The 23,582-nt window shown below is 41.3% G+C and overlaps 1 protein-coding gene across 9 annotated transcripts in view; it reads right to left on the reverse strand.

Moving 5' to 3' along the window:
• TACC2 (transforming acidic coiled-coil containing protein 2) overlaps window positions 1–23,582 on the reverse strand; it is a 57,532-nt gene that overhangs the window by 13,604 nt on the left and 20,346 nt on the right. Inside the window, exons 3-10 of one of the 9 annotated variants that reach the window (XM_054277022.1) lie at window positions 17,891–19,193; window positions 13,183–13,243; window positions 11,902–12,109; window positions 8,106–8,167; window positions 7,164–7,279; window positions 6,242–6,413; window positions 5,980–6,120; window positions 4,987–5,067 (exon numbers count right to left, since the gene is read on the reverse strand). In XM_054277022.1, coding sequence (XP_054132997.1) covers window positions 4,987–5,067; window positions 5,980–6,120; window positions 6,242–6,413; window positions 7,164–7,279; window positions 8,106–8,167; window positions 11,902–12,109; window positions 13,183–13,243; window positions 17,891–19,193 — 2,144 coding nt within the window. Of the gene's footprint in view, window positions 1–4,986; window positions 5,068–5,979; window positions 6,121–6,232; window positions 6,414–7,163; window positions 7,280–8,105; window positions 8,168–11,901; window positions 12,110–13,182; window positions 13,244–14,709; window positions 14,746–17,890; window positions 19,194–23,582 lie in introns of all 9 variants that reach the window. The other 8 variants (XM_054277015.1, XM_054277014.1, XM_054277013.1 and 5 more) reach the window with 8 other exon arrangements.

The raw sequence follows: 23,582 nt of genomic DNA on the forward strand, positions 1-23,582 counted from the left end.
CAGGTGCTCCCAGCCCCAATGTCCAACCTGGCCTTGGGCACTGCCAGGGATCCAGGGGCAGCCACAGCTGCTCTGGGCACTGCCAAGCCCCCACCACAAGGGCTGGAGCATGAGTGGGGAGGTAAGTCACACTGATCAATGCCTCTTTCCATTCACTGATGGAAATGGATATTCAAATCCTGTTTTCCTTGCTGCTGAAAAGGGGATAATGTATTTTCCCAGTTTACCTGTTAACTTTGTACATTAAAACAACGTATTCTGTTCATTGAGGTTCACTAATGCTGTTCCTAAGTCTTTAGGCTTTATCTGCAATAATTAAGAGTAGTAATCAAGAGTATTTCAAATATTTTTTTACATAAAAGAGAAAATAATTATTTTCTTGTATTTTCTTGTAAAAGAGGGTGGTGTGGTTTTGTTTAAGTTGTTTTGTTTATCCTTTTTTAAAAGAAAATAGCAGAATCACACTCCAGTGACTGAAGCACAGGGATGTGAAAGGAGTAGATAATGTCTGGATCAAGGTTCAGTCCTCATTAATTTCAACATCACATATTCTTGTCTCAGCACTGCTAAAGGAAACTTTGCCAGATGCTATTCCACAAAACATTCACCTCCTCACAGTTCTTCTCACACTGCCCAGCATCACAGAAAGCATCCAAACTCACTGCTAATTTTGTTGTAATCCCTTGTGAGTTCTTGTATCACACCTGACTGAAGAAGCTGTATTAAAAATTGTACACAATGCACTTAGGACCAGATGTTCTGGATATCACAGCTGTAAAGAACACGAAGAAACACTAACAACATTAAAAGACTAGGCAAGAAAATTGAATTAGAACAAGAATAACCTAAACAGTACTTACAGAACACCTCACTGCACCTTCATTTACAGCAGACTCTCACTAATTTATTGGTATTTTTTGTTTTTACACCTAAGAGTCAATTGACTCTTCTGGGATTTATGGAGCAGGCTATCCCTTCTCTGTTTTTGCTACCTTTAACATGAACACCCAAAATAATGATCAATTCCAGCAGAATTAAGAGGTGCAAGCTCAAACTCAGTGGATTTTCTGAGGAAAAAATCCATTCCAAGATCTGTCAAAACTGCATAGCCCGTGCTCTTAAAAGTATCTCCCAACGTAAAACAACTACATAGGACAAAAATTCATCTGGCACACAAGCTCAGACACCTCTGTAAATGCACAAATACAACAAAAAAGGTTCTTATAAGGTTCTTTACTCCCTCCTTAATCACAAAGCAGGAATAACTGAGAGATAAAAGAAAGCCATTAGATCATCAAAGCTGTCCTCCAAAGAAAGGCCACCCCTCAGATCGATCTGTTGAACTGCATCTGTCACATTTCAAAAGTCTCCTGCAGCTTAATTTGCTGGATCTCATAAAGAGATTGCTGGAAAATATTCATTGTGCCAAGAAGAAACACAAACGTTTTTCAAGCTCATATAAAAACATGTCAAAGTAACTGCTGTGAGGATGACATTTTTTAAAGAAAAAGATATTTAGAGCATTTAGTATGTACTTATAGGTATTTTTATATAGTGCACAACAGATCATTAATACAGCTATGTTTTCTCTAGCTCTCTTTGCATTTGATGAAAATGTACAAAACAATAGCAATGATGACATGCAGAACAGCTTGAAATTTCAAAAAAATGACCATAAAAACTCTTGGAATTTAACCACTGAGCAGGAATGCTTGTAGCAGTGGTCCAAGCAGTGTTGCCCTAATTCTGCAAACACCCTGCACAAGTCACAGCTGGGATCTCTGGCAGGAGTAACCAGTAAAAGTCTTCATGGTTTTACTTCAAAAGCCAATTTTACACAGCTCCTAACTGATGCATATGACTCAGTAACTGTTATTTGCTGCCTGCAAAATATTCCTGCCCTGAGAAAATAACAACACCTGACCAACAAGATGATGGTGTTACCCAAAATAACCCAATAATAATGCTTTAACACCTCATTGCTGAGAAGGTAAGCAGTTAATTGGGGTAATAATCATCACAGGGATTTGTAAGTCACTAAACCTCGCACAGAAAGATTAGAGTCTTCAGGGGAATTACTACAAAATGTAGGTCACTGAAATCTCAGTGTAAATATCTGAGAGCCCAATATGCTTCTCTTCCCAGCACCTTTCACAGAAACCAGATATCTGACCAGAAGGGAAACAAATGCACATCTATTAACCAGCTGCAGCTATCTCACTTCCAGGAGGTCAGAGAGGAAGAAAATAGAGAAATGGAAGGAAAATGAAAAGTAGTTTTTATCCCAGCAGTTAGAGGAATGTGTGTTTAGCCCTGTTGGAAATGAGGCTGCCCTTTCCCTGAAAAGCCGCCTGGGTGTGCATGGAATGATGGATTCTTCTGATTGGTGTGTGAGCAGACCGGTCAAGGCAGGCAAAGTGAGACCTACTTGTGCTTGCAAATACATGGAAAGGCAAGGAAAACCCAAGCAGAAGTTTTCTGCCTGTAAAGTTTTGCTAAAATCAATGGCATTGCTGTTTGAAGGAAATAATCCTCCTCCTGCCATGAGAGGCCCACAGAGCTGTAATGCACAAATCTCATTTTTGCCCATGCCTTTCCTTTTAGTTTTTATTTTCCTTGGATCCTATCTCAGCACTCACAGGTGCTGGACACAAGAAATTACCTCACAACATCCAAATGGAGACTGTTCAACAGAAAATAGCTCATTTACCTCAGCACTGGAAGACAGAAATACTTGTCAATGTAAAAATAGGTGACTGGGCCTGCTGTTGTTTAAGTCTGTGACAAGAAATTTGGGAGTGGCCAAATAACTCCTCTCTGCCTGAGAACAACACACTGCACATCCTTATTCCCACTCCTAGTGCCAGCACAAAGTGCTTATATTTAATCTTCGTTTTAGGTGATCTAATCATAACAAGTGTTTCTGTCTTTATTTATCATCCTATTCTTGTTACCCACTCAGTCATCATTTAGCAAATGTTAAATGTAATTATATAGCATCCAGAAAATAACAGAGGCCAGCCATCCAGAAGGGAATTCTGCCAGCAGCATCCAAATTTAAGTCACTGCAGTCATCTGCTGGTTTCTGTTCTGCTTAATCCAGGCCATCAGTCACTGTAGGTCACAAGGGGTGTCATCACAGGCTAATTTAACACTGAAATAGCAAAGCCATGCAAGGACAAAAGTCCTTCCCAGCCTAACATGACACCCATGGTGATGGCCTACGAGCATTGCTGTGCCTGGACCAACATGGGGCACTGTCATCATCGATAACTGCTGCCAGTTCTCTGTCAGAGCGGGGAGTTCTGCCTGTTTTTCTCTCCTCACCTCTGCTTATCATTTTGTTATCTTTATTACACACATTAGTGACATTTTCTAAATAGTCACATGAAATCCGTTCCATACTTCTAAGGAGTTCAAAACTTGTTCCAACAAAACAAGGTGCTGTGATGATGCTGAACAGCATCTTTAAAATGTAACCCGGCATTCTGTAAAACTTCTGCAGCTCTCAATCTCCCATAGGTAACTCACAAGTACTCACAAGCACACAAATGCATTCTCTTCAGTCTAAAATAGTACAATTTGTGAGTTTCTGAACAGCTGGCTGGTTGCAGAAATGCAGATTTTAAACAGAAGAACATCTATGTAATATTATGTGTTTCATCTCAGGTGTTTTCTGATGCTGGAGGTCCTGAATCCTTCATGTTCCAGCAAAGTGTTGGGAGGACAAGGAATTTGAGAGAGAATAAGGAGGTAGAGGGCATCTAGAGAGGATCTCACCTCATTCTCTTCCAACACCTGAAATTCAGGACAGCAGAGCAAGGGGACACAGTCACACATAGGAAAATTATTTTTGTTTTTTCTCCTTTGCTCTTTATGTTCCTCATTACAGGTTTCAGCTTGGTTAGTCCTTCTAATGAAGACAACAGCATGTTTTTCTTAATTAAATAAAAGATTATAACCACATACTCTAAAATACTCTTAAATCTGTGAGGAATGTGTTTACCTGAGAAAATATATGTGCACAGGAGAAACAAGGTGACTTATGGGCTTTAAGGTGTGTGAGATAAATCAAATATGATCATTGTTTTTCCAGAGGAGCACAGGTAATCTTAAAAAAATCTTCACTTTTATGATGCAGCTGATCTTTAAAGCACCAAGAAAACCAGCCCTGAAACCAGCCCAAATGCTGTTGTGATGCAATGAACTCCAGACAATTTAGGATTGCCAAAGGACTTTCTGCTGACCTATTAACGGACAGTACAAGAGGAAGGTTACTGGAGAAGGGCATGTCAGAAGCACATTCTCCTCATTTGGAATGAGATGTCTCACTGCAGCAGGACACTGCCATCCATTCAGCTGATACCCTTTCCCAAGAAAGCCACCAACGTTTATGGAATGACTTTTTTGGCTTTCCAAACACAGAGAGTTCCACGTGCATCCCTACAGCAGAGCAAAGCATCACTGTGAGGCACAACTAACCAGCAGGACCTGGAAGTAGCATTGAAAAAAAATAAGATTTAGATATTTATGAATAAAGACACATTGTGATGTAAGGCTTTTTTTCCTTGGGAGCTCTGTAGCCCTTCCAACCCTGCTGCAGTCCCTTTCTTCAGATGCCTCAGGGCAAGGTTGACTGATTTCTTCCCTTCCAAACATTGAGGCTCAAAGGTGTCTGACTTCAAACTGAAAATACTATCAGAACACAAAATGTCCTTATGGCCAAAGCAGGCCTGGTACTCTTCACCATCAAACAATTCAGGACAAATCTTGCTTCAGAGAAATGACAACCACTACCTGGGCTGCAGAATCCATCTCCTGCTGCAGGAACGCTGCTGCTTCTTGCCTGTTGTTAACTGGGGTGTGAGTGGGGTGACAGCATTTCTGTGTCAGCTCTGCTGCCAGCATGCTCCTGGTGTCCCCCCAGGACAAGCAGCACCCGGGCTGTGCACACTCACACACACAGGGCAGGCACAAAGCAGGTACCTTGGAGCGCAGGGAGGACAGGGCAATCTGCCTGGCTAACTTCAGAGCTTCTATCCTCATGGCAGCAAACTCTAGCTCCTCCTGTCACAGGGTTTGGTGGGGGAGTCCCCCACAGGGAAAAAAATGCGGTGAGAACATGGTAAGAAAAGTCTGACACACTCAAAAATGGGTTGTTAAATTTTAACGTGTAACTCAGACAATTCCTGGGTGACAAACGCCCCAAATTCCTCTCATGGTGAGGACTGTGATGCAAAACTCCAGGGCTTGGTTAGTTTTGAGGTAGCTGTGCAGAAAAATAATTTGTATTAGGTAATCAGTATGAACAATACTTCATGTAAAAAAAATTATTTCTGAAGCTAAAGCTGTTTTATCACAGACTCCTCTCCCTTTCATTTCCATTTTATGTGAATTTATGCCACATGTCAACCTTAGTTCAACCTTTCCTTTTTTAAAATTTCACAGTAAATATTCCAGAAAATATGTCCTGAGATACAGAACTGCTCTGCATATCCATTTGCTTTTCCTAGAAGAAACCATGCCAAATTCTGCATTAGAGAAATTACGAGAAAAACAAACCCTGATTTTCATTTCAGCAGAATTAGGTCCTGAATCTCAAAAAATGAATCTATACATAGAGACTTACTAAGGCCAGGTGACAAGACAGCTCTCCACACATCAAGTCCTGTGCTCAAGCTTAAAATAATTTGCTTTGAAAAGACTTCTGGAAAATACATACATTAGAGGTCCATAGGATAGGTGTTGATGAAATTTAAGGTTATGTGTTATATGAATTACACGAGTTAAATGAAAATATCTTTGTTCCTCAAGTCTTTGAAAGGGGAGAGTTACTTTGGAAAGAATTAAATAATGATTTTAATTCTTTTCCACATGCCCTCCAAACCTCCCTCGACCCCTTTCAGATGAGGCAAAGCATTCCTTTGCCTGTGTATGGACAAAGAGAAACAAAAGGACATTTATATTTCTGCTACAAACCTGAAGTTTCTGAGCAAATACTGGGGGGTTCTTTTCTGCCAGGTCAGGATCTAGATATTCAGGCTGATCACATAATGAGGCTTTCTTAGATATCCTATTGAGAAGAGCATCAGCAGAGACAAAGGAGTCTTCAGGAGAAGCCTTAAAGGTAAAGACGAGGCTGAATAAGCAACAGAGACTTGGCCCGAGTTGTTCGGGCCAAAAGCAAAATGAAGAATTTCTGGAGGAAGAGATTCCCAAGCCATTATCATACAGCACTCACGATTTCAATGGTCTCTGGAGTTGTTCCCAGAGTCATGGGCTCCAGGTCCTTCTGCTTGGCCTTGTCAGGGGACTGTAGATGTGCCTCCTGGCTGGCAGCGAGGACTCGGGACGCTGGGTGTGGGATTTTCATGCCCGAGGACTGCTGGGCTTCGGGGTCTTCAAAACTCGACCTGGAAAAAGATTGTGTACATGTTTTCAGCTCCACAATTCTGCTTCTGGTAGCAGCTGAGCAAGCCCTCTTTATCACTTTCATGTGTATGTGTGTATATAAAAATATATTTATATACACATTGTTTCAGCTCAAATTTACATCATTATATCTCGTAACGCTTTGAAATATCCTTTCAAAACAATGCACTGGAGACATCAAAATAAAACCAGTTCCATCAGAAATGTCACGTTTCTTCAGTATTTCTCACTTGCCTTTTTACCCCTTTCTCACTGTGACCTACCTCTCTCCCAAAACACATCTCTTACTCACAAGAACAGATGTCCATGACAAGCAAAATTATTGGAAGTAAACACAATTCCCACATCCTGGTCTTATGAACAAGAGCCCTTGTTCAGAAAATGTATCCAGGGAAAACCAAAAAAACCTGCAACTAACAGATTTCTAGATTAATGTGGAAATTACCTCAGTATGTGAGGAAAGAGCTTTAAGTAGGAGGCCACCACTCAGTAAACCAGTTGCCACAGTGATTATTTAGTTAGAATGTGAAGGAGAAATCCATGTCCTTATTCCACCATGAAACTTGTGTCTCTTTGCCCTCTGTTCTCTATCATATGTGTGCACAGATGGGGATCTATTTTTAAACAAATAACTTGGCAGCACAGAGGCAGAGAGAGGAAGAAGTTCCTGTGTGTGTGCTCTGAGGGGAACCCAGTCCCCTGACAGCTCTGCACTGCTCACTGTGACCTACCCTGAGCAGGGAGTTGTGGAGTCAGACAATCTGAGGGGAGGTGATTTCACTGGGCTCTCCTGCTGGGCATCAAACATTAGGTACAAGGACTGCTTCTTCTGGGTGCTGTCATCCTGCTGGCCACAGGGAAAGAGAAACTCATTAAGCAATTCAACCATTCTCCACTAAAGATAATTCAGGTCACTGAAGCCTTTAGTGAGCAAATGAGTTGACAGAAAACTAATAATACAGGGTTGTAATGCTGATACTGAGATGGATGCTCCCAGGAAGAAACCATTAAAGGACAAAACCTAAACAGTTCACTCTTCGTAGTGGCTCTTCTTCTCCCAGTTTGGGGTTAATCAGATTTCTGGTTCTGTCAGACAGGAGGCACCCCTTGGCTGAGGGTGTTACTAAAATATCCACTGAATATTCTCATTGCTTTAAGCACCACAGCACCACCTGAGCGATTTTCCTAATGTCCCCAGTGGATATCCCCTCACTGGATCCAGTCAGACTATCAAATCCATGATTAAAAAGAAGGTGAAAAAAGGGATAATGTACAGTGCAGCATTCCAGACCTCACACTAATTCTGTTTCTCTCCTGGTTCCCTCCAGCTTCTTCAAACTTTTACTCCAAATTTCTTAAAGAGTTCAGCAGTTGGTGTAGACAGCTCTGCACTCTGAACTGCTGGAAATACTGATTGGCTTTGAATCTCCAGAGAAAACTACTATGATGCTAGCTTAGAAATAAAAACATGAAATGGAACAAGCTTTACAGGACCCAGGACAACAAAGCACAGGCAATTTACCCCAGTTATGCCAATTTCAAGGAACTGGCTTTGCAAATCTGCTGCAGGCACATTATGATTAATTTAAAGGGTGGTGAGGCTGAGGGCATTACCAGGGTAGTATATTCTGACAGGGGAATGCAAATGAATGGAAATGGAGGTGAGAACTTACAGGCACAGAGGAGCCTATTTTCTCCATATATTCTATTTCATATGAGTTGCCATATTCCAATTCTGCAACAGAAACAAGAAAAGAGGTGTTAATACATGCCATGACATGATTTTTTTTCAGAAGTAAATGAGAGATCTTCTCATTGACAGGGGCCACTCCCACTCTGCTCAGTACTTTCCAATGACATATTAAAAATAGATTATACAGAGAGAAAGTAAAAGGTGTTAATATTCACTCATTTTCAACAATGAACCTGACACATTACAGGCAAATCAGCTTGCCAGAAAAAAAAAATCAGCTTTTTAATTTGCCCCAGGGACCAGAATATTGAGAAGGTTTCAGAGTAATTTCAGAGTACAGGCAACTTTCCCCTATCATGTTATCTTATCACAGAAAACACATTTTTTTCAATAAATGGCAATGCTGATGCCAATTTCTTTTAAACATATTTTAACAGCTGTTGAGAAAAAATAATTTCTATTTTTTTCATGTTTATCACACTCTTAATTCAGAACAACTACTGGGCTATCAGTGAAGAAAAAGGAACCTAAAATACCTGAGTGCTCATGAACCAGGGGTGAGGCACCAGCCCAGCTTATGGGGCTGTTCTCACATTTTGTTTTCAGAGAAAGAGTCTAAGGCAGGAAGATTTACAAAGAACCCTAAGTCTAAAATTTAATAAAAATGCAAATCTTCACTGCTTCTCTGCTTCTAATCTCCCAGTTACACTGGGGGGAATAACCAGCATTTCTCCCCAGTCTGTGGTCACGCAGTAGCTGATATAGAAGCAGACAAATCTAACACAGGAAAAGAGATCACATCCTCCTGCACTCAAATAAAAGCAAACTTCCCACAACGACAACTTAATTTAAAATTAAATGCATAATTAATTTATCCAAATGCTGTACTTTGTTCTGTTTCCATGATTTAATCCAATAAACCACTTGCATAATTTGATTCCCACTCCAAATAAATCCTAAGGAAATGCACACTAGCATTTGCATTATCATAAAATCATGTGCTAAAATCCTTCTAGATTTGGGCAGCTTTTGAAAAATAGAGCTTGCATTAAGAAGATGATAACCACCATTAAAATGTTTGATGTTTAAAAACAAACAATCCTGAAGAGAATCTCTAGCCTGATGTGTTGATGAAGAAAGTTTTAGAGGGTTCAATGTCATGTTACAATGCTTGATTTGCTTTTTTAGTAATAAAAAACACTGCACAAGGACTGTAATTCCACAAACTACATATTTTGTCAAACAACCACTGAAGAGGAGGAGCCACAAGCCCTCAGTACTGGTTGGGAATGTTCACAGTAAAATCTGTAAGTGAAGAGTAAAGCTGTAATAGCAGGCTCCTCATGTTGAAATTCCTAGCACCACATGTTTTTAATGGTAATAAGGAACCAGGCAAGATGGACAACCTCCTGGTGTCAGATACCAGCAGCAGCCTTTCTCATTCACTTTTTTTTCCCAGCGAAAGCAAAATCCAAATTGGAAGGATGAATTCAAACCCTCTGCGAGGAGCTGAACTGCAGGAGAAAGCCTGAAATCCCAGGTAAGAGCAGCAAGTGTTTAGAAACTGCCTCTCTGTACCCCATTTAGGCACAGACAGCCCAGTGAGGTGCATCAGGAGCATTTATGGAGCAGCTTTATGCTCCAGAGAGCAAACCCTGAGTGTCCAGGCAGCCTCGGGGGCAGCAGACGTTCCGGCACTGTCCTCTGCTGGCACAGCCACAGGGATCCTCCACCTGCCTGCAGCACTGCCAGCAGCCCTGCAAGCCCAATCCAAACTGACTGCTGGGACAACACACATTTCACTTCACTGCTGACAAAAAAAAAAAAAAAAAAAAAAACAAACAAAAAAGCAACCAAAAACCAGGCAGGACACAGATGGAAATAGCCCAAGTAGAAACAAAAGGAATAACGCGGCTGGCTAAACGCAGTTTGTTTCGTCTCACTGCTCTCAGGAGTCTCCAGCACAATTCCTCTCTCTCTCCTCTCAGACATCATCTCCCCTCCAAAATCTCAGGCTGTAGTTATCTCTGTACATTCAACATCAGAAAAGCCCAGGATATCCCACTAAGCAAGATAATTATCTTTTATAAACACGTACAACAGACTTACTAAGTGATGTCCTCCAACTCCTCCTACAAATAGCTGCAAGATTACATCAGAATTTTCTGCTAATAATTAGAGCTTATTTCGGGTCTGTGCAACAGGAAAAGGGCAGCAGCTACAGGCAGTGCCTGACACAGAAAAGGGCTGGATGCACTGGCTGGCTCAGGAGCTGGGCTGTATCTGTACAGAAGCAGTGTCAGGTTACAGGGTAACACACGGGTGTCTGGGAGAGGTAAAAATATCTACACTGAGAAACAGCCCTCAAATTGCTCAGAAATTTCTCAAAGCTGCAGGAGCAAGACTGTCAAAGAGAAAAAATTATTATTTTTAAGAGATATGAAAAGCAGAAGCATTGTTGATTATAATGAGTGTGTAATCTGAAACCCTGACTGTATCATGCAGCACACATGAGACAAGACAATTACCATTTAATTAGGAGCTTTGCTCACTTTCTTCTACCCACTTTGAAAGCTAAAATGATTGTTTCAGAGTGTCTCTCACTATTCTTTTGTTCCATTTTCTTTCATATAGTTTCCATCTTGCCAGATTTAGGGGAGATTATTTTATAAAAAGTGTTTTTTAAGTTATTTTTTAAAATACAAATTCAGGGAAGTCAATGTCTACAATTTATGCTTTGATAATAAAGACAAATGAATTCATCCAGACTGAAATACTTATTTGTTTAGAATACTCAACAGATTTCAGAAAAGCCCAGGGCATACAAGCATGTGCATATCAACAAAAGCACTGTGACTGTTGTTGCTTTTTGATGTCTACCACCTTGACGTAAAAGTTTTTAATCAGGCATAAATTTGGACCGAGCCTAAAATGGCAGAAAGTAGATTTAATAGTTGATTGGGACAGGGGCTGAAAGGCTGGGGGGAAAAATGAATTCTAATCAAGAATAAAAAGTTTAAGCCAAGTTAAACTCAAACATGCTTCCCACCCACAAAGCTGAACATCTGCCTTTGGAGCAGATGTTGCAAAGCAGAATTCCCTCTGGTAGCCCCAAGGAAGGCCACACACAAATTTTCTTAATTCTGTCCCTTCCAAATTTCACAGACCTGGAATGACAGTTCTCTAAACAGAAACTTCCAGCTTTAGCTCCCAGTTGCTCATAGGAAAATATGGCAGGAAAAAACTTTTATAGTTGACCTAGTAGGGAATTTTATCTGGAAATATGAATGGCAACTATCTTATAGAGGGGATATCCTGGAGTCCAGGAAGCTGGAAGAGAGATGGCATGGTATGGGTATTACTGCAATACAGAAAATTTGAGCAGAATTTTAACATGGGACCTTTCCCCATGCAGGTTAAGGAACAGGCTCAGGCAGAATCAGTAGTTCAGTGACTCTGGAGCAGTATCACACCCCATTCTCCTGTAGAGAGAACACACTGCTCACAGAGAAGAACAATCAATCACACAAAGGAAACAAAACCTTTCTCTGAAGGCCCTCTCATTTCCCTTTAAGCATCTTTTCTTCCCTGAAAACTCAAGGCTGGCCTGTTGGGGTTTTACATTCAGCTGCCCATAATTGCCATGCTCCCCAGAACGGCCCAGAGAGCACAGCACCATTTTTAGGGTTCCCCAGTAAGAATCTGCATTCAGCAGAGAATATCCCTGGCCAAAGCAAGCCCTGTCTCTCAGCAAACCCCCCTGGCTGGAGCAGTACCCTCTGTGGGAGAGCTGAACTTGGTCTCATTGACAAAGGTGGACAGGTCAGAGGGCTGAGGGTAGTCCTGCTTGTCCGTGTTCAGGTCCACAGTCATGCAGGTCCATTTCTGCCCCGTCACAGAGGACGCCAGCTTCTCCTCATCCGTGGCGTGAACCACCGTGGAGATGACAGGAGGTGTTTCTGGAGTTGGCAGTGGAGTGGGATCCTGCAGCAAACAAGAGCCAGTTAATTCCATTATCTTTCACTAACACATGGAACAGCTCCATCTCTGAATTCCCCTGCACCACCAGAGCCATCTCTTTAATTCCATAATCTCTGCTGCAGTGTTGTATAAAATACTTAATGGAAAATACTAACTCTACCAGCAGCAAGTTTTCCCAGTATAAATCAGCTCTTTGATGATAAACACTTGCATTGCAAAGCTGCTTTGATAACAGGGAAGAAAGAAGATCCAGAGCTGTTAAAATCTGTTATGCACTTGACACAAGTGGCACACATCACCCACCACTGAAATCCCCGACTACCAAAACTGACTTTTCAGGCTTCCCTCATAGGAGCAAACCCTTGTAGGGCCACGAGGTCATGAACCCTTTCCCCTCTCTTCACTTCTACAATGCCAAGCAGCACAAATAAAAGGGCAGGATGGAGAACAGGAAGAGGAGCACCAGCATGGAAGGAGCTGTGCCACATCAAAGCAGTCAGGCCTTTGTGGAAGAGCAGCTTTTGTCAACTTCTCTTCCAAGAAAACCACCTGCCAGCAGTTTACAACATGGAATCAAGCTATCCAAGCACATGCTCCTGGGAGATCAGCCCACTTGGTTTATTTCTATTTCCATTCCAACCCACCAATTTGATGCATTTAGTTTCTTACTTCCTAATCTAAAAATTCCAGTGGATAGTGATGGTCTTGTTTTTCAGACAACTGACTGAAGATATTTACTCATATCCTTGCTCCATCTTAACAGAGGACTTCCCAAAGTACATTAGCTAATACTCTAGCTGGAATTCCCAGAGAAAATACTAGATCTACTATATATTGTATTTAGAGGACAAAAGGTTAATGCTTTATGGTAATAGCCTAATGTCCTATACTTGGGACTTATGCACATTTTTTACAAAAATCCCCTCTATTACTGAAACTACAGGTCTACAACAAAAATATCTTCTGTTATTAAACATACAATTCTAATTAAATTAATAAAATTTCCTTCTTTTAATCCCTTAAAGGACACAAATTACATGCATCAAAATGTAACTTTTAATAAGGCAGCAATTTACCTGAGAAGGAGGATCAGATAGTGGAGATCTTTTTGGTGATTTTTTCACCCTAAATGTATCACTGAAAATAAAGTTCAAACTGTTAATATGGTAACAGCAGCAAGAATCAGGTCATTTCACACTTAGCAAGAGACAGCCACAGACAATGCAACCTCTGTAAGCCCTTCTGCATTAAAATCCCATCCATTAGGAAGCAGCACCACAGAGAACCATGCCATGGGTACATAATTTTGTCATGCATTTGGAACAGGCCTCCATCCCTCCAAAGCTGAGAGCAGCAGGATTGCCATATTTTTCATGCTAGCTCCTGACACATTCACAGAGCAGACTGCATTTCAAATTCAGCTGCAATTCAAATCCCTGCTCACCACAGGCTCCCTCCAGGGCCCTGTGGAAATGATTCAGCTTCTGTCTGCTTCAGTTTCACATCCCAAAATTAGGTCTAACCCACACCTTCACCTGGGAGTTAAAACTGTGACAAACTTAGGCTCCAATGACCCCAAAAACCAGGAAGAAAAAACCTGGTTTGCTTTAGATGAACTATATAAAACCATCAGATGCTGCTCCCCAGATGCAAGACTGAGCTGTCATTACAAATGGGCAGAACAGACCTTTTTAAAAACAAATAAAACAAGAAATATGGCAATTCTGCTTCCAGTTCCCCTGACACCTCACAGTGCAGACTGGGAGCACGGACACTGCAGCCCTCCAAAATCCCACAGGTTTCAGTCAAGCAAAATGAATGAAGAATATAAATTATGTCATGATGGTATATAATTATGAATGTTGCCTTTATTCACAATTGGCTAAAAATTGGCTAAAAAATTGGCTTAAGTTTCTAGCCAGGAACAAACTATCTGTCTGTTCTCTTGATGCACATTGCTAGAGTTATTCAAAACTATTGATGTTACTAGCCAAAAAAAGAGAAAAATACTCTAGCAAACTCACTGATAAAGACTTCAAGTTTGAACAGAGATGCAGTGGCAAAAATTACTGAGCCCACCAGCTCATCCCTGATCAATGATGGCAAAGCTGACACCAGAAATTCTAATGGTGGGTTTCAATGGGCAGAGGGTAAATCAATACCACATCTAGAGAGGAAAATAAATTGGGCAGCTGAATATTGGTGTGTTCAATGCCATTAATTATCCAGTTATGATGACAGAATTAATTAGGATAACTTTTCCCTTCAAGAAAGACAAGCATTTTATGCAGTATTTACAAGGAATTGATTGCACAATGTTGATCAGTGGTAGAAATAAAACTTCCATATTTTAGCTCAAGGATACAAAATTTCTATAGGTTTTAAATGAGGATCTTCTTTGATAGGCAACAGATAATGAGGCAAACTCAATCACAGTCAGGCATCTTACTTAAAATAGCTTTCATATGTGCAAGTGAAGTGAAATCATTAACATAAAAGCTGCATGCTGAATAATAACTGATCATGCTGCAAAATAAATAAGTAAAATTAAAAAGCCCATAAATCAAAGAGGAAATTTGAATTGTTAGCTTAGAATTACTTACAACAGAGAACATACAGACATCACATCTTCTACCATCCTAAGACAAATAAGACAAAGAAAAGAGAGACAGACAGAAGGAACTGACAAAAAAGATTAACCTACAAATACTGTTAATGTGTTAAGGCAACCTGATCATGCAGATTTTCTACCTGTATAATCTTAACTCCTACTTTTTATTTTTATATACACAAGGAGAAAATAAAAATATTCATCAAGTCCTTCAATGTTTTCTAGTTCAAATGCTTTCATCTCACAAAACACATTTTTCAAAGCTGACACCTTCAAGTTAATTCCTCTCAACACACTGACTGTCCTTGCCTGCCCTGATGGAGGCCACCTGCTTCCTTTTCAGAGCACAATATTTGTTATTACATGAGATGCAAAACTGTTCTTGAATGGCAGCTAAGCCTAAGGAGAGGGCACAGTTATCCCAGGTTTTGTCACGTTTTCTGATGTGTTGTGACAGCACAGAAAGAGCCACTTGACCATTTCAAGCCATCTACCCAGGTCAGGATAGAAAATGACATTTCTTTAAATCTCAGCTGGTTTGGCTCTCTCCAAAACCTAACCTGGTGTTCTAACAGAGCAAATTAATTACCCTCAAAGCAGAACCAAACCTTGCCAAACATCTTAAACTAAGAGAAGTTTTCATTTACTTATAAGCTTGGCAGCTTCTGCTCATCTCTCCTCACGTGCAATGCTCATGACAGCTGGCACCTTCCATTTCCAAACAGCCTCCAGCCATCCAAGGGCTTCCGGAGCAATGCCTGCACAAGCAATATCTCTACAAACCACTTATTTTTACTCATCACTGTGAGCTGGCTCTGGGGAGGCATCAGCTGCTCCTTGCTCAGCATCACCTGAGCAGTGAGATTGTCTCCAAGCAGCTCAGCACTCGGGGAGATGAGAACAGCTTGTGTCGAGCTCACATCTCTTGTAAAATCCTCATTTTTCACAGGGAGGTCATTGCTTAAATTCTTGCAGTTTCATTCAAGAACAAAAATGGCTTATTTTTATTGATTTAGCACATGTTAGATTGAGCACATGGCTCAGATTTAAAGCATTACAAGCTCAGCAAAGGCTTGAACTCATGCCTGGCTTCTTCACCTCTCATCTAGAATTCACTGCCTTTTCCACATGAGGAACTCATTTTCAAACAGGGTTTGATTTTTCTGCACCCCTCAACGGGGCTAATAAAACCTCCTGCCACTGCCTACCCTGGCATCCCCTCTCAAGCCTGAAGGTAATTTTTTTCTAGAAAGTACCACAGCTGCAGGCTGCAATGGGTTATTAATATTCAGCCTCATCTTTGTAAAAAAAAAAAAAAAAAAAAAAAATTTGTAAAAGTAGGTTAAAGTAGGTTACAGGGCTGCAGTGAGCAGCACACATCACAACCTGTGAAAGCAGGGCCAAGCACGGGGTGGGAATTCCTGCAGCCCTCCTGACCCAAGAACTTGTGAGCCCTGAGCTGGGGGAGCTTCACCTCCCCACCCTGATAAACACCAGCACTGAACTTTGTCATTCCAACACAGAATTTTCCTGTGATGGATTTTCTCAAGGACAAACATGCCTTAGTAAACTCTCTGTAAACTCATTTTCCCCCTAAATTAATAACTTTGGAATTCTTTCCAGTATTCAAAGCAGATGGGAGAACCCAAGAGGCCACTCTGGGGGTCTGTCAGCTCCAGCTACTGGAAGACACAAGGACACTCTGGCTGGCTGCAAAAACTTAAAGATCTGGTGATATTGAAATTTCCCTCTGCACTTCCCCAGTAACATTCAAATTGTTCCTCTCTTGCTGTCAGACTTTTAAATCTTCTTGGTTTGGACCAAATCAGTTTGGACGGCAGGCTTGGAAAAATGTCATTTACCACTAAATTTCAGGTAAACCTCAAAATGTAGCAACACCAGGAAAAAAACAGGCTCCTCTCCCAAAGAAAACAACTCAACTAAAAAAATTAAACTATCAGTAACTCAGAAATGCCCCTAGAAACAAAATAAAATAAAGGCACAAGCTTCCTCAAATCTGACAAGGACTTGAATTACAAGCTTAGAAGGCAGGCGGCTATTCAGAAAAATCTGAATAATCTCCATCTCACCCTGTACAGGAGATTTTGTACTGCTTTACATTAACCATGTTATCTTCTTATCTTAAATTGGCATTTAAAAATTTTCTCCTATTTTTGTTAGTCAGCTGAGACATTTAAACCATAAAGGAACATGAACTGAGATACTTTCTTACAGATATATATAGGAGATAAATTTCAGATATATGGGACACTTAAACTCAGTGGTCACCTACTCAAAATAACCATATCTGTGCAGATAAAGCAACATGCAAATCAGCAACCAGCTATAGAGGTTTTTAACCAAATATCTAACAGCAACATAGAAAATTTATCCTGGAATTTGTCACCCATGTCTAAAAGCTGGATATTTCCCAAACATATAGTAGTTTTGGATATTTTAAACTTTCTGCACAATTGTAAGCTCCTTCATAAAAAGGAATTTTTTCACATTTCTTAATTGTGTGTATATATAAAAATATATATAAAAATGTATTTCCATACTGCACTCTTCTGTTCCAGGTTATTTTCTTTTAAATACCATAAGTCACTGGATGAAACCATCTTCCTGCTGTTTGCAATATGAGATTGACACTGCCTTTCACTGTCACTATTTCACATCCCACGCTTAAAAACAATGATTCACAAAATAGTTGTGCTGGTGTGATTACTTTGATCATCTTAAACAGCATCAACTTCCCAGAACGAGGTCACAGAAAACTGGGTACATAACTGATAAAACTGGGTATATAACCAATAAAATTGGGTATATAACTGATGAAATTGGGCACATAACCAACAAAATTTGGTATGAAACTGATAAAATTGGGTACATAACCAATAAAATTGGGTATATAACTAATAAAATTTAACCAGGTTCAGAACTATGCTGAGCCCAAAGACTTGAAAAATGCAGTTGCCTAATGTGGCTTGCTAGTTCTGGAAATACCAAATAATTGAGGAAACAGGCTGAGAGCAGGAACAGCTCAGCATGGCTCCAGTTGTGGCCACCAACACCCAAAGTGACCTCCCTCTCTCTATTCAGCTATAAATCCTGTGTTACTGCTAAGGGATGTGCTGCTTCTATTCTAGAAACATCTTTGCCCTTTAACTTACGTTTTTAATGGCGTCTTCTTCTTCTTGGCAGGTTTGTTCAGGCTGTCTCCTTCTGTCCCGTTTGTTTCGTTGGCACTGGCTGGTATCTCAAAGGAAGCTGGAGATTTGGAAGGCGAGCTGGCAATCTTAGAAGAAGTCTTGAAAGGATCAATGGAGTCCTCACACATGTCCGGCTCAAAGCTGTACGTTTGTTGAGGCAGTTTGGGAGATTCCTGCATTTTTGAACTGGATGAGAAGGGGTTAAAATTGGGATCGTCCCACTTGTCGATATCAAAAGTGTAAGAGCCTTTAGTGATGGGGATTTCGTTTGGATCAGTGGGCGACTTGGTTGGGGTGGTCGGAGCATTGTCAAGCTTCTCCACCGGCTTTTTAGTCTTTGGCCTCCGGAGCGGCATTTTAGCACCAGGCTTTTTCCCTGCTTTTTTGGGAGGAGGAGCGCTCTCCTGCTGCTCTTCACTCCCCCCTTTCTCCTCGGAATAGTCAAACTCCAGCCTCACTGCTTTGACGGGAGGGTCCTCCTGTCCCCCGGTGTCTGGTGGAGTCACCTCCACAGCCTCGGGGGCCGTGGTTGGAGGCAGCGTTTTCCTGCTGCCAGGGGGGGAGTTCTGCACCTTGCTGCCCCCGGAGCCGAATGCACCAATCCCTTCCAAACGGTGCAGATCCGAGGGCTCGGACCCTTCAGGCACAGACGGGGCCTCCTCTTTCTCAGCAGAGACTTTGGAAGGTTCAGTACATTCAGGCTTTGCTGAGTCAGCCTTCGCCTCAGGTGCTTTGTCCTCACAAGCTGCTTGGCCAAGCTCGGGAGGTTCTTGTGGGGTTTCCTTCACCAGTGGAGCATCCAGAGGTTTTTTGGCTGACTGCTTCTTTTTTAAGGAAGCTGGTCTGGGTTTTTTTGTTCTCTTGAGGGTACTGGAAGCACTGCTGGAACCAGTACCGTAGGCATCTGCTGAGGGTGCTAACGTCTCACAGTTGCCAAGGAAAGATGCTCCATCAAAATCACTGGCCTGCAGGCTGAGGGACCGAGACAATGTGGATTTGGACACCGGGACTGAATCCGTGGATTTTCTCCGGACATTTGCTTTGGGGTCACGATTCTTGGGCTCTGCAGAGCTCGGTCCTAAGGCATGGAGAGAATCAACCAGCTCAATGTTATCAAAATCCAAGTTGTAGGTTCCGCTGCTGGCTATGGGCTTGTCCTCGTCGAAGACAGTGGAGAAGGAGTGGCAGGGGGGACGGAAGGGGCTCTCCTGAACTGGCTCGCTGTGTGACACATCGGTTACGGGCTCAGCTTCTGCACACAGCCCTGTTTGTGGGGGCAAACAGAAAAATCAGGGCACTTCAAACACCTCATCAGAACTGGGGCTTAGGAGGTTTCATTGCAATCTAATATTACTACAAGCAAAAGGCATTAAAATCATACAAATTAGCAAACCAAAGTGATTTTCCAATATATGAACCAGATTAGGGAAAAAATAGATCTGTTCTCCCCGGAACAGAATTCAAGGCAAGTTTCACAAAAAACCAAAATATGTATTTGCAGTAGCCTCTAAAGCACCTCTTCTAAACTATCACTTATAGAGATGGATATTACCATAATATGCTAAATATTGCCAATACCAGAAAAACTGCACATAAAGCACTTTCTTACTCCCATTTTCTACTACTATAAAGAGTTCACACAATTTTGTCAGAGCTCTTATGAAGTAAATCTCCTGTAAATTGACTGGTGCTTCAGTAACTACATGTTGACCTTAAGTTTTGTTCCCCATGTGCTATTTTTACCAATTTACCCACAGGAAAATGGCTTCCTCTCCACAATCCATCAATGCTGCTCCTCTGTCTGCCCCAAGCAGTCAATAATTACAAGTTTATAATAAGACATGAATAACTGAGAACTTAATGTGAAATAAATTATGGTAAAGGTAAAAGAAACCAAACAAGGTCATTTAGAGAACTCCACAAATATTTTCAGTTGAAAAATCTTCCTTTAAAAAGCTAGAAGCCCCTACTGGTTATTTAAACCAGGTTTTTCCAAGTGTAGTTATAACTCGTTGATGAAAAGCAAATTTTGTAGTGAGATTTATGTCAAGACTCTTAATCCAAGCAGCTTTCCACTGCAATTAAAGATTCTCTTATTGAATAGAATCCTAAAATGATTTATTGAAGTCTCTTCACTTGGGATGAAACAACTGTTGGACAAAGTAGAGAAAGAGTGCTTAACAAAAAAATTAGAAAATAGAGAGGTAGAAAAGCGGGAAGGTGATGGTCCTTGCTGCCTTGCAGCTCATTAAGTTGATTATGCAAATGTTTTACAAATCCTGCATATGTTTTGCTCCTGCTGTGACTGTACTACTCTGACCTGAATGAAGCAGGGCCACCTCTGTCCCTGTCCCTGTGTGTCCCCCCAGGCCTGGGACAGCTCTCTCCAGCTCCCAGCTCAGGCTGGGCTCAGCCAGCTGCTCTCAGCTCTCACAGAGGAGCAAAATCCCCCGTGGTTCCTGTTGAAGCAACACAGCCTTCTTCACATTGTCATCTTTTTTTAATTATGCAATTATAACGAAAAACAGTCAAACAAAAAATGAGTGTTTTGCTCAACCCAAAACGATTTCAGAGACATTTCTGCTCATCCTTTTCATTCCAATCCTGACATGTTTTGCAGAATAACTCTCATTTTGCCCGGCTACATTCATTAACACTGTTCATAAAAGCCATACAGACAATCAATTATTATGTTAGTGAGAAGCTATGAATGGATTAAGAAAATGGAAAAATATATTTCCTTTGTTTCAGAAGAAATTGTGTGTCTGCAAGGATTATTATTTATGGGTGTAGAGCACAGAAAAGGATTTAAGGGAATTGGACACATTTCCCAAAGTGGCACCATGTAGTTCCAGAGACTGTCAAAGGGATGACAGCTATGCAGCTTCTCTTTTAAGACTGTGGAAGTTCACCAGGATACATCAATTAAAATAATATTCTAATGTGTTTTCTCTGCTAAATGAATGCTAATGGTGTGGCAGTACTTCAGAACAGTTTATTTTCCCCTTAATCCCCACTGGTTTGGGTTGGTTTCAGCCTGGCTGAGGGGTCATTAATTAGGCTGGTGCTCACTTCACACACACATCACTTGGTGACACTGATGGGACTCCTGTAAAGGGCACTCAGAGAGTGACACAGACCTCCAGCATCAGCCTCATCTGTCCCTTTCACCCTGGAAGGAGACTGGGAGGCATTTCAGGGGAATACATCACAATAAACACTGGGATGCCAGTGGAGTACAAATGTAGGTCAGCAAGAAATCAAAGTGGGATCTGAACGAGGAGTCAGCTGCAGTTATGCCCCGTTTTCATTCCTGCCTACGTCAAAACCCTCAACAGCATCGAGGCCTTTGCTCCAAGTTGTTATAAACATGCATTAAAAAAAGTAAAATATAATAAAATAAACCATTGCCTTGCAGGACTTGGACTGTAAATAAGAGGCTGAGGTTTGGGATGCATCATGCAAAGGGAACGTGCAAGGCTTTGCAGCTACTCCCAACAAAGCAGCATTTCAATTCTGTGTGCTCCACACAGTGCAAGGCTTTAATCTTCTTTAACTGCTTATTTCATGACTTCCTCCTCATCAAATCCCTTTTACTCAAGAGTACAGATTTCTGCAGAGCGCTGCTCGATATTTTCATTGTTTCTTTATGAAACAAGATGTGAAACTGTCTCAGCAAACAGCTCTTGGCAGAAGAGAAATGCTGCTGTCAGCCTCTTCTGGCTTTAGGACAGGCCTGGCTCGCTCCTGGCAGCAGCAGAATTGCTGGGCCAGGAGGCATAAATGGTACTCAAGGCTTTATTACCACAAAGCCATGAAGACCACACTTTCCTGACATTAACAGCCTGCTCAGAGAGCAAGGACATTTGTCCTTTTACAACACAAAATCAAGCCAATCAGTATCACTACAGTATTTTATTAAAATGCAGTTTGAGCACAAAGGAACATACTACAACACCAGCTATGAGATTTAAGGCAGGATTTACCTGCCCTAGAGAGAGACCAGCACAACATTTTAAATCAGGTTTATGCCTTCTATTGGCGCTGAGTCACCCACAATTTATACTGGTAAGAGCTGCCCACAAGAAGATATTAAATTTTATAAAGCTCTCCAAGAACATGGAGGATAGCTGGGGAACTTACACTGCAATAAAAAAGCCAGGCAAGCTCCTCAAACCCCCAGTTTCATTAATTAAAAAAAGAAGGTCCAAGTTCTGCTCCTTCCACTGGGAAATTCCTCTGATTCCAACCACATTTTCACTGGATCAACTATAAAAAATTCCCAAACCCAAACTCATCAACATAAACCTCAGACTTCTTGTATCCAGGTGATGAGACCTAAATATCAGAGTTACCTGGCATATTTAACACTTGGCATTTTCACCTGGCACCTGCTAGGGAAGAACCAAAAGTTGATAGAAAGTCACAGAATCACAGAATATCCTGAGTTGGAAGGAACCCACAAAGATCACTGAAGTCCAGCTCCTGGCCCTGCACAGGACAGACCCAGGAATCCCACCCTGTGCCTGAGAACATGAATGAAATATTGTAACACTGTGTGTATTAATAAACAAAACAAATTTCTGCTGCTTTTTTACAGAAGTAGCCAAGGCAAGGGGCTACTCTGCTGAAGCATCTCCAAAGCAGAAATAAACTGGAAATAGGCCTTAAGAGTGCTGAGCTGGAAACAAAATGAAACACTGTTCTGACAGGCTTAGCAATAACATTTTAACAGATGTAATAAGCAAATATAGAAGAAATTGAATATCAGTTCTGTTTTCTAGAGAAAAAGCAAACAATGGAAAATGCACACAACATGCACCCAGTTACTATGTTATGAGGAAAAAATGCCAAAAGCATAGAGGAATTGGAATTGCCTTACACCAGAAATTTTGAAATACGGTTTATTTCAAGTTCCTTCTTGTTACGGAAACCCTTTGATGTCAGAAAATCAATTAGTACCACTTGTTTAAAGTTCTGTAAAAATACTTTTGTCATTTATTCTAAGATGTATTCTAACATTTTATATAAAAGTTTCTTTTCAAATTTTCTGTATCAGGCTTCAAGAGGAAAAACACTAAGGAAGAATGCTGTCCATACCAAAAATTTAGTTTGTTTTTGTCTGGACCATAATGTCTCTATTGGAAAGCCTGACCTTGAATTTCCCTGGCACCAGAAGGACTCAAAAATAGGATCTGCCCCATATCCTGATTGTTGAGCTGTAATGCACACAGGGGACTCCAGCTCTCACTTTTCCCCCTGTGAATGAAATCTGACCAGAGCATTTGGGAGAATGGGCTTGGGGGATATTCTGGTGCTCAGATGGATGAAACAAGGGACAAGAGGACACAGCTATGGGAAGCTGAGGAGACAAGTAACAATAATTTAAAACAATGACAATAACAACTGCAACCTCAAACACTCCAATATGAGATTATAACCCATGTTTCCCAGAATTATTCAGGGAGGAATGGAAGGGCTGGAGGCAATTCCTGGGGCTCAGGGGGAGTTTCCACACTTGCCCTGCTGCTCCTCTTCCCCTCCAGACTTGCCCTCAGACTGACTCCCCTCCTCTCCTCTGCTCTGCTGGACCAGAGCCATGCAGCAGGTTTTACCCCACCAGGAGCTGGCACAAACCCAGCACCAGTCCAGC

Source organism: Melozone crissalis, unplaced genomic scaffold, assembly GCF_028551555.1.
Source record: "Melozone crissalis strain CALT ecotype California unplaced genomic scaffold, PUWL_Pcris_2 ptg000019l_1, whole genome shotgun sequence".
Classification (NCBI taxonomy): domain Eukaryota; kingdom Metazoa; phylum Chordata; class Aves; order Passeriformes; family Passerellidae; genus Melozone; species Melozone crissalis.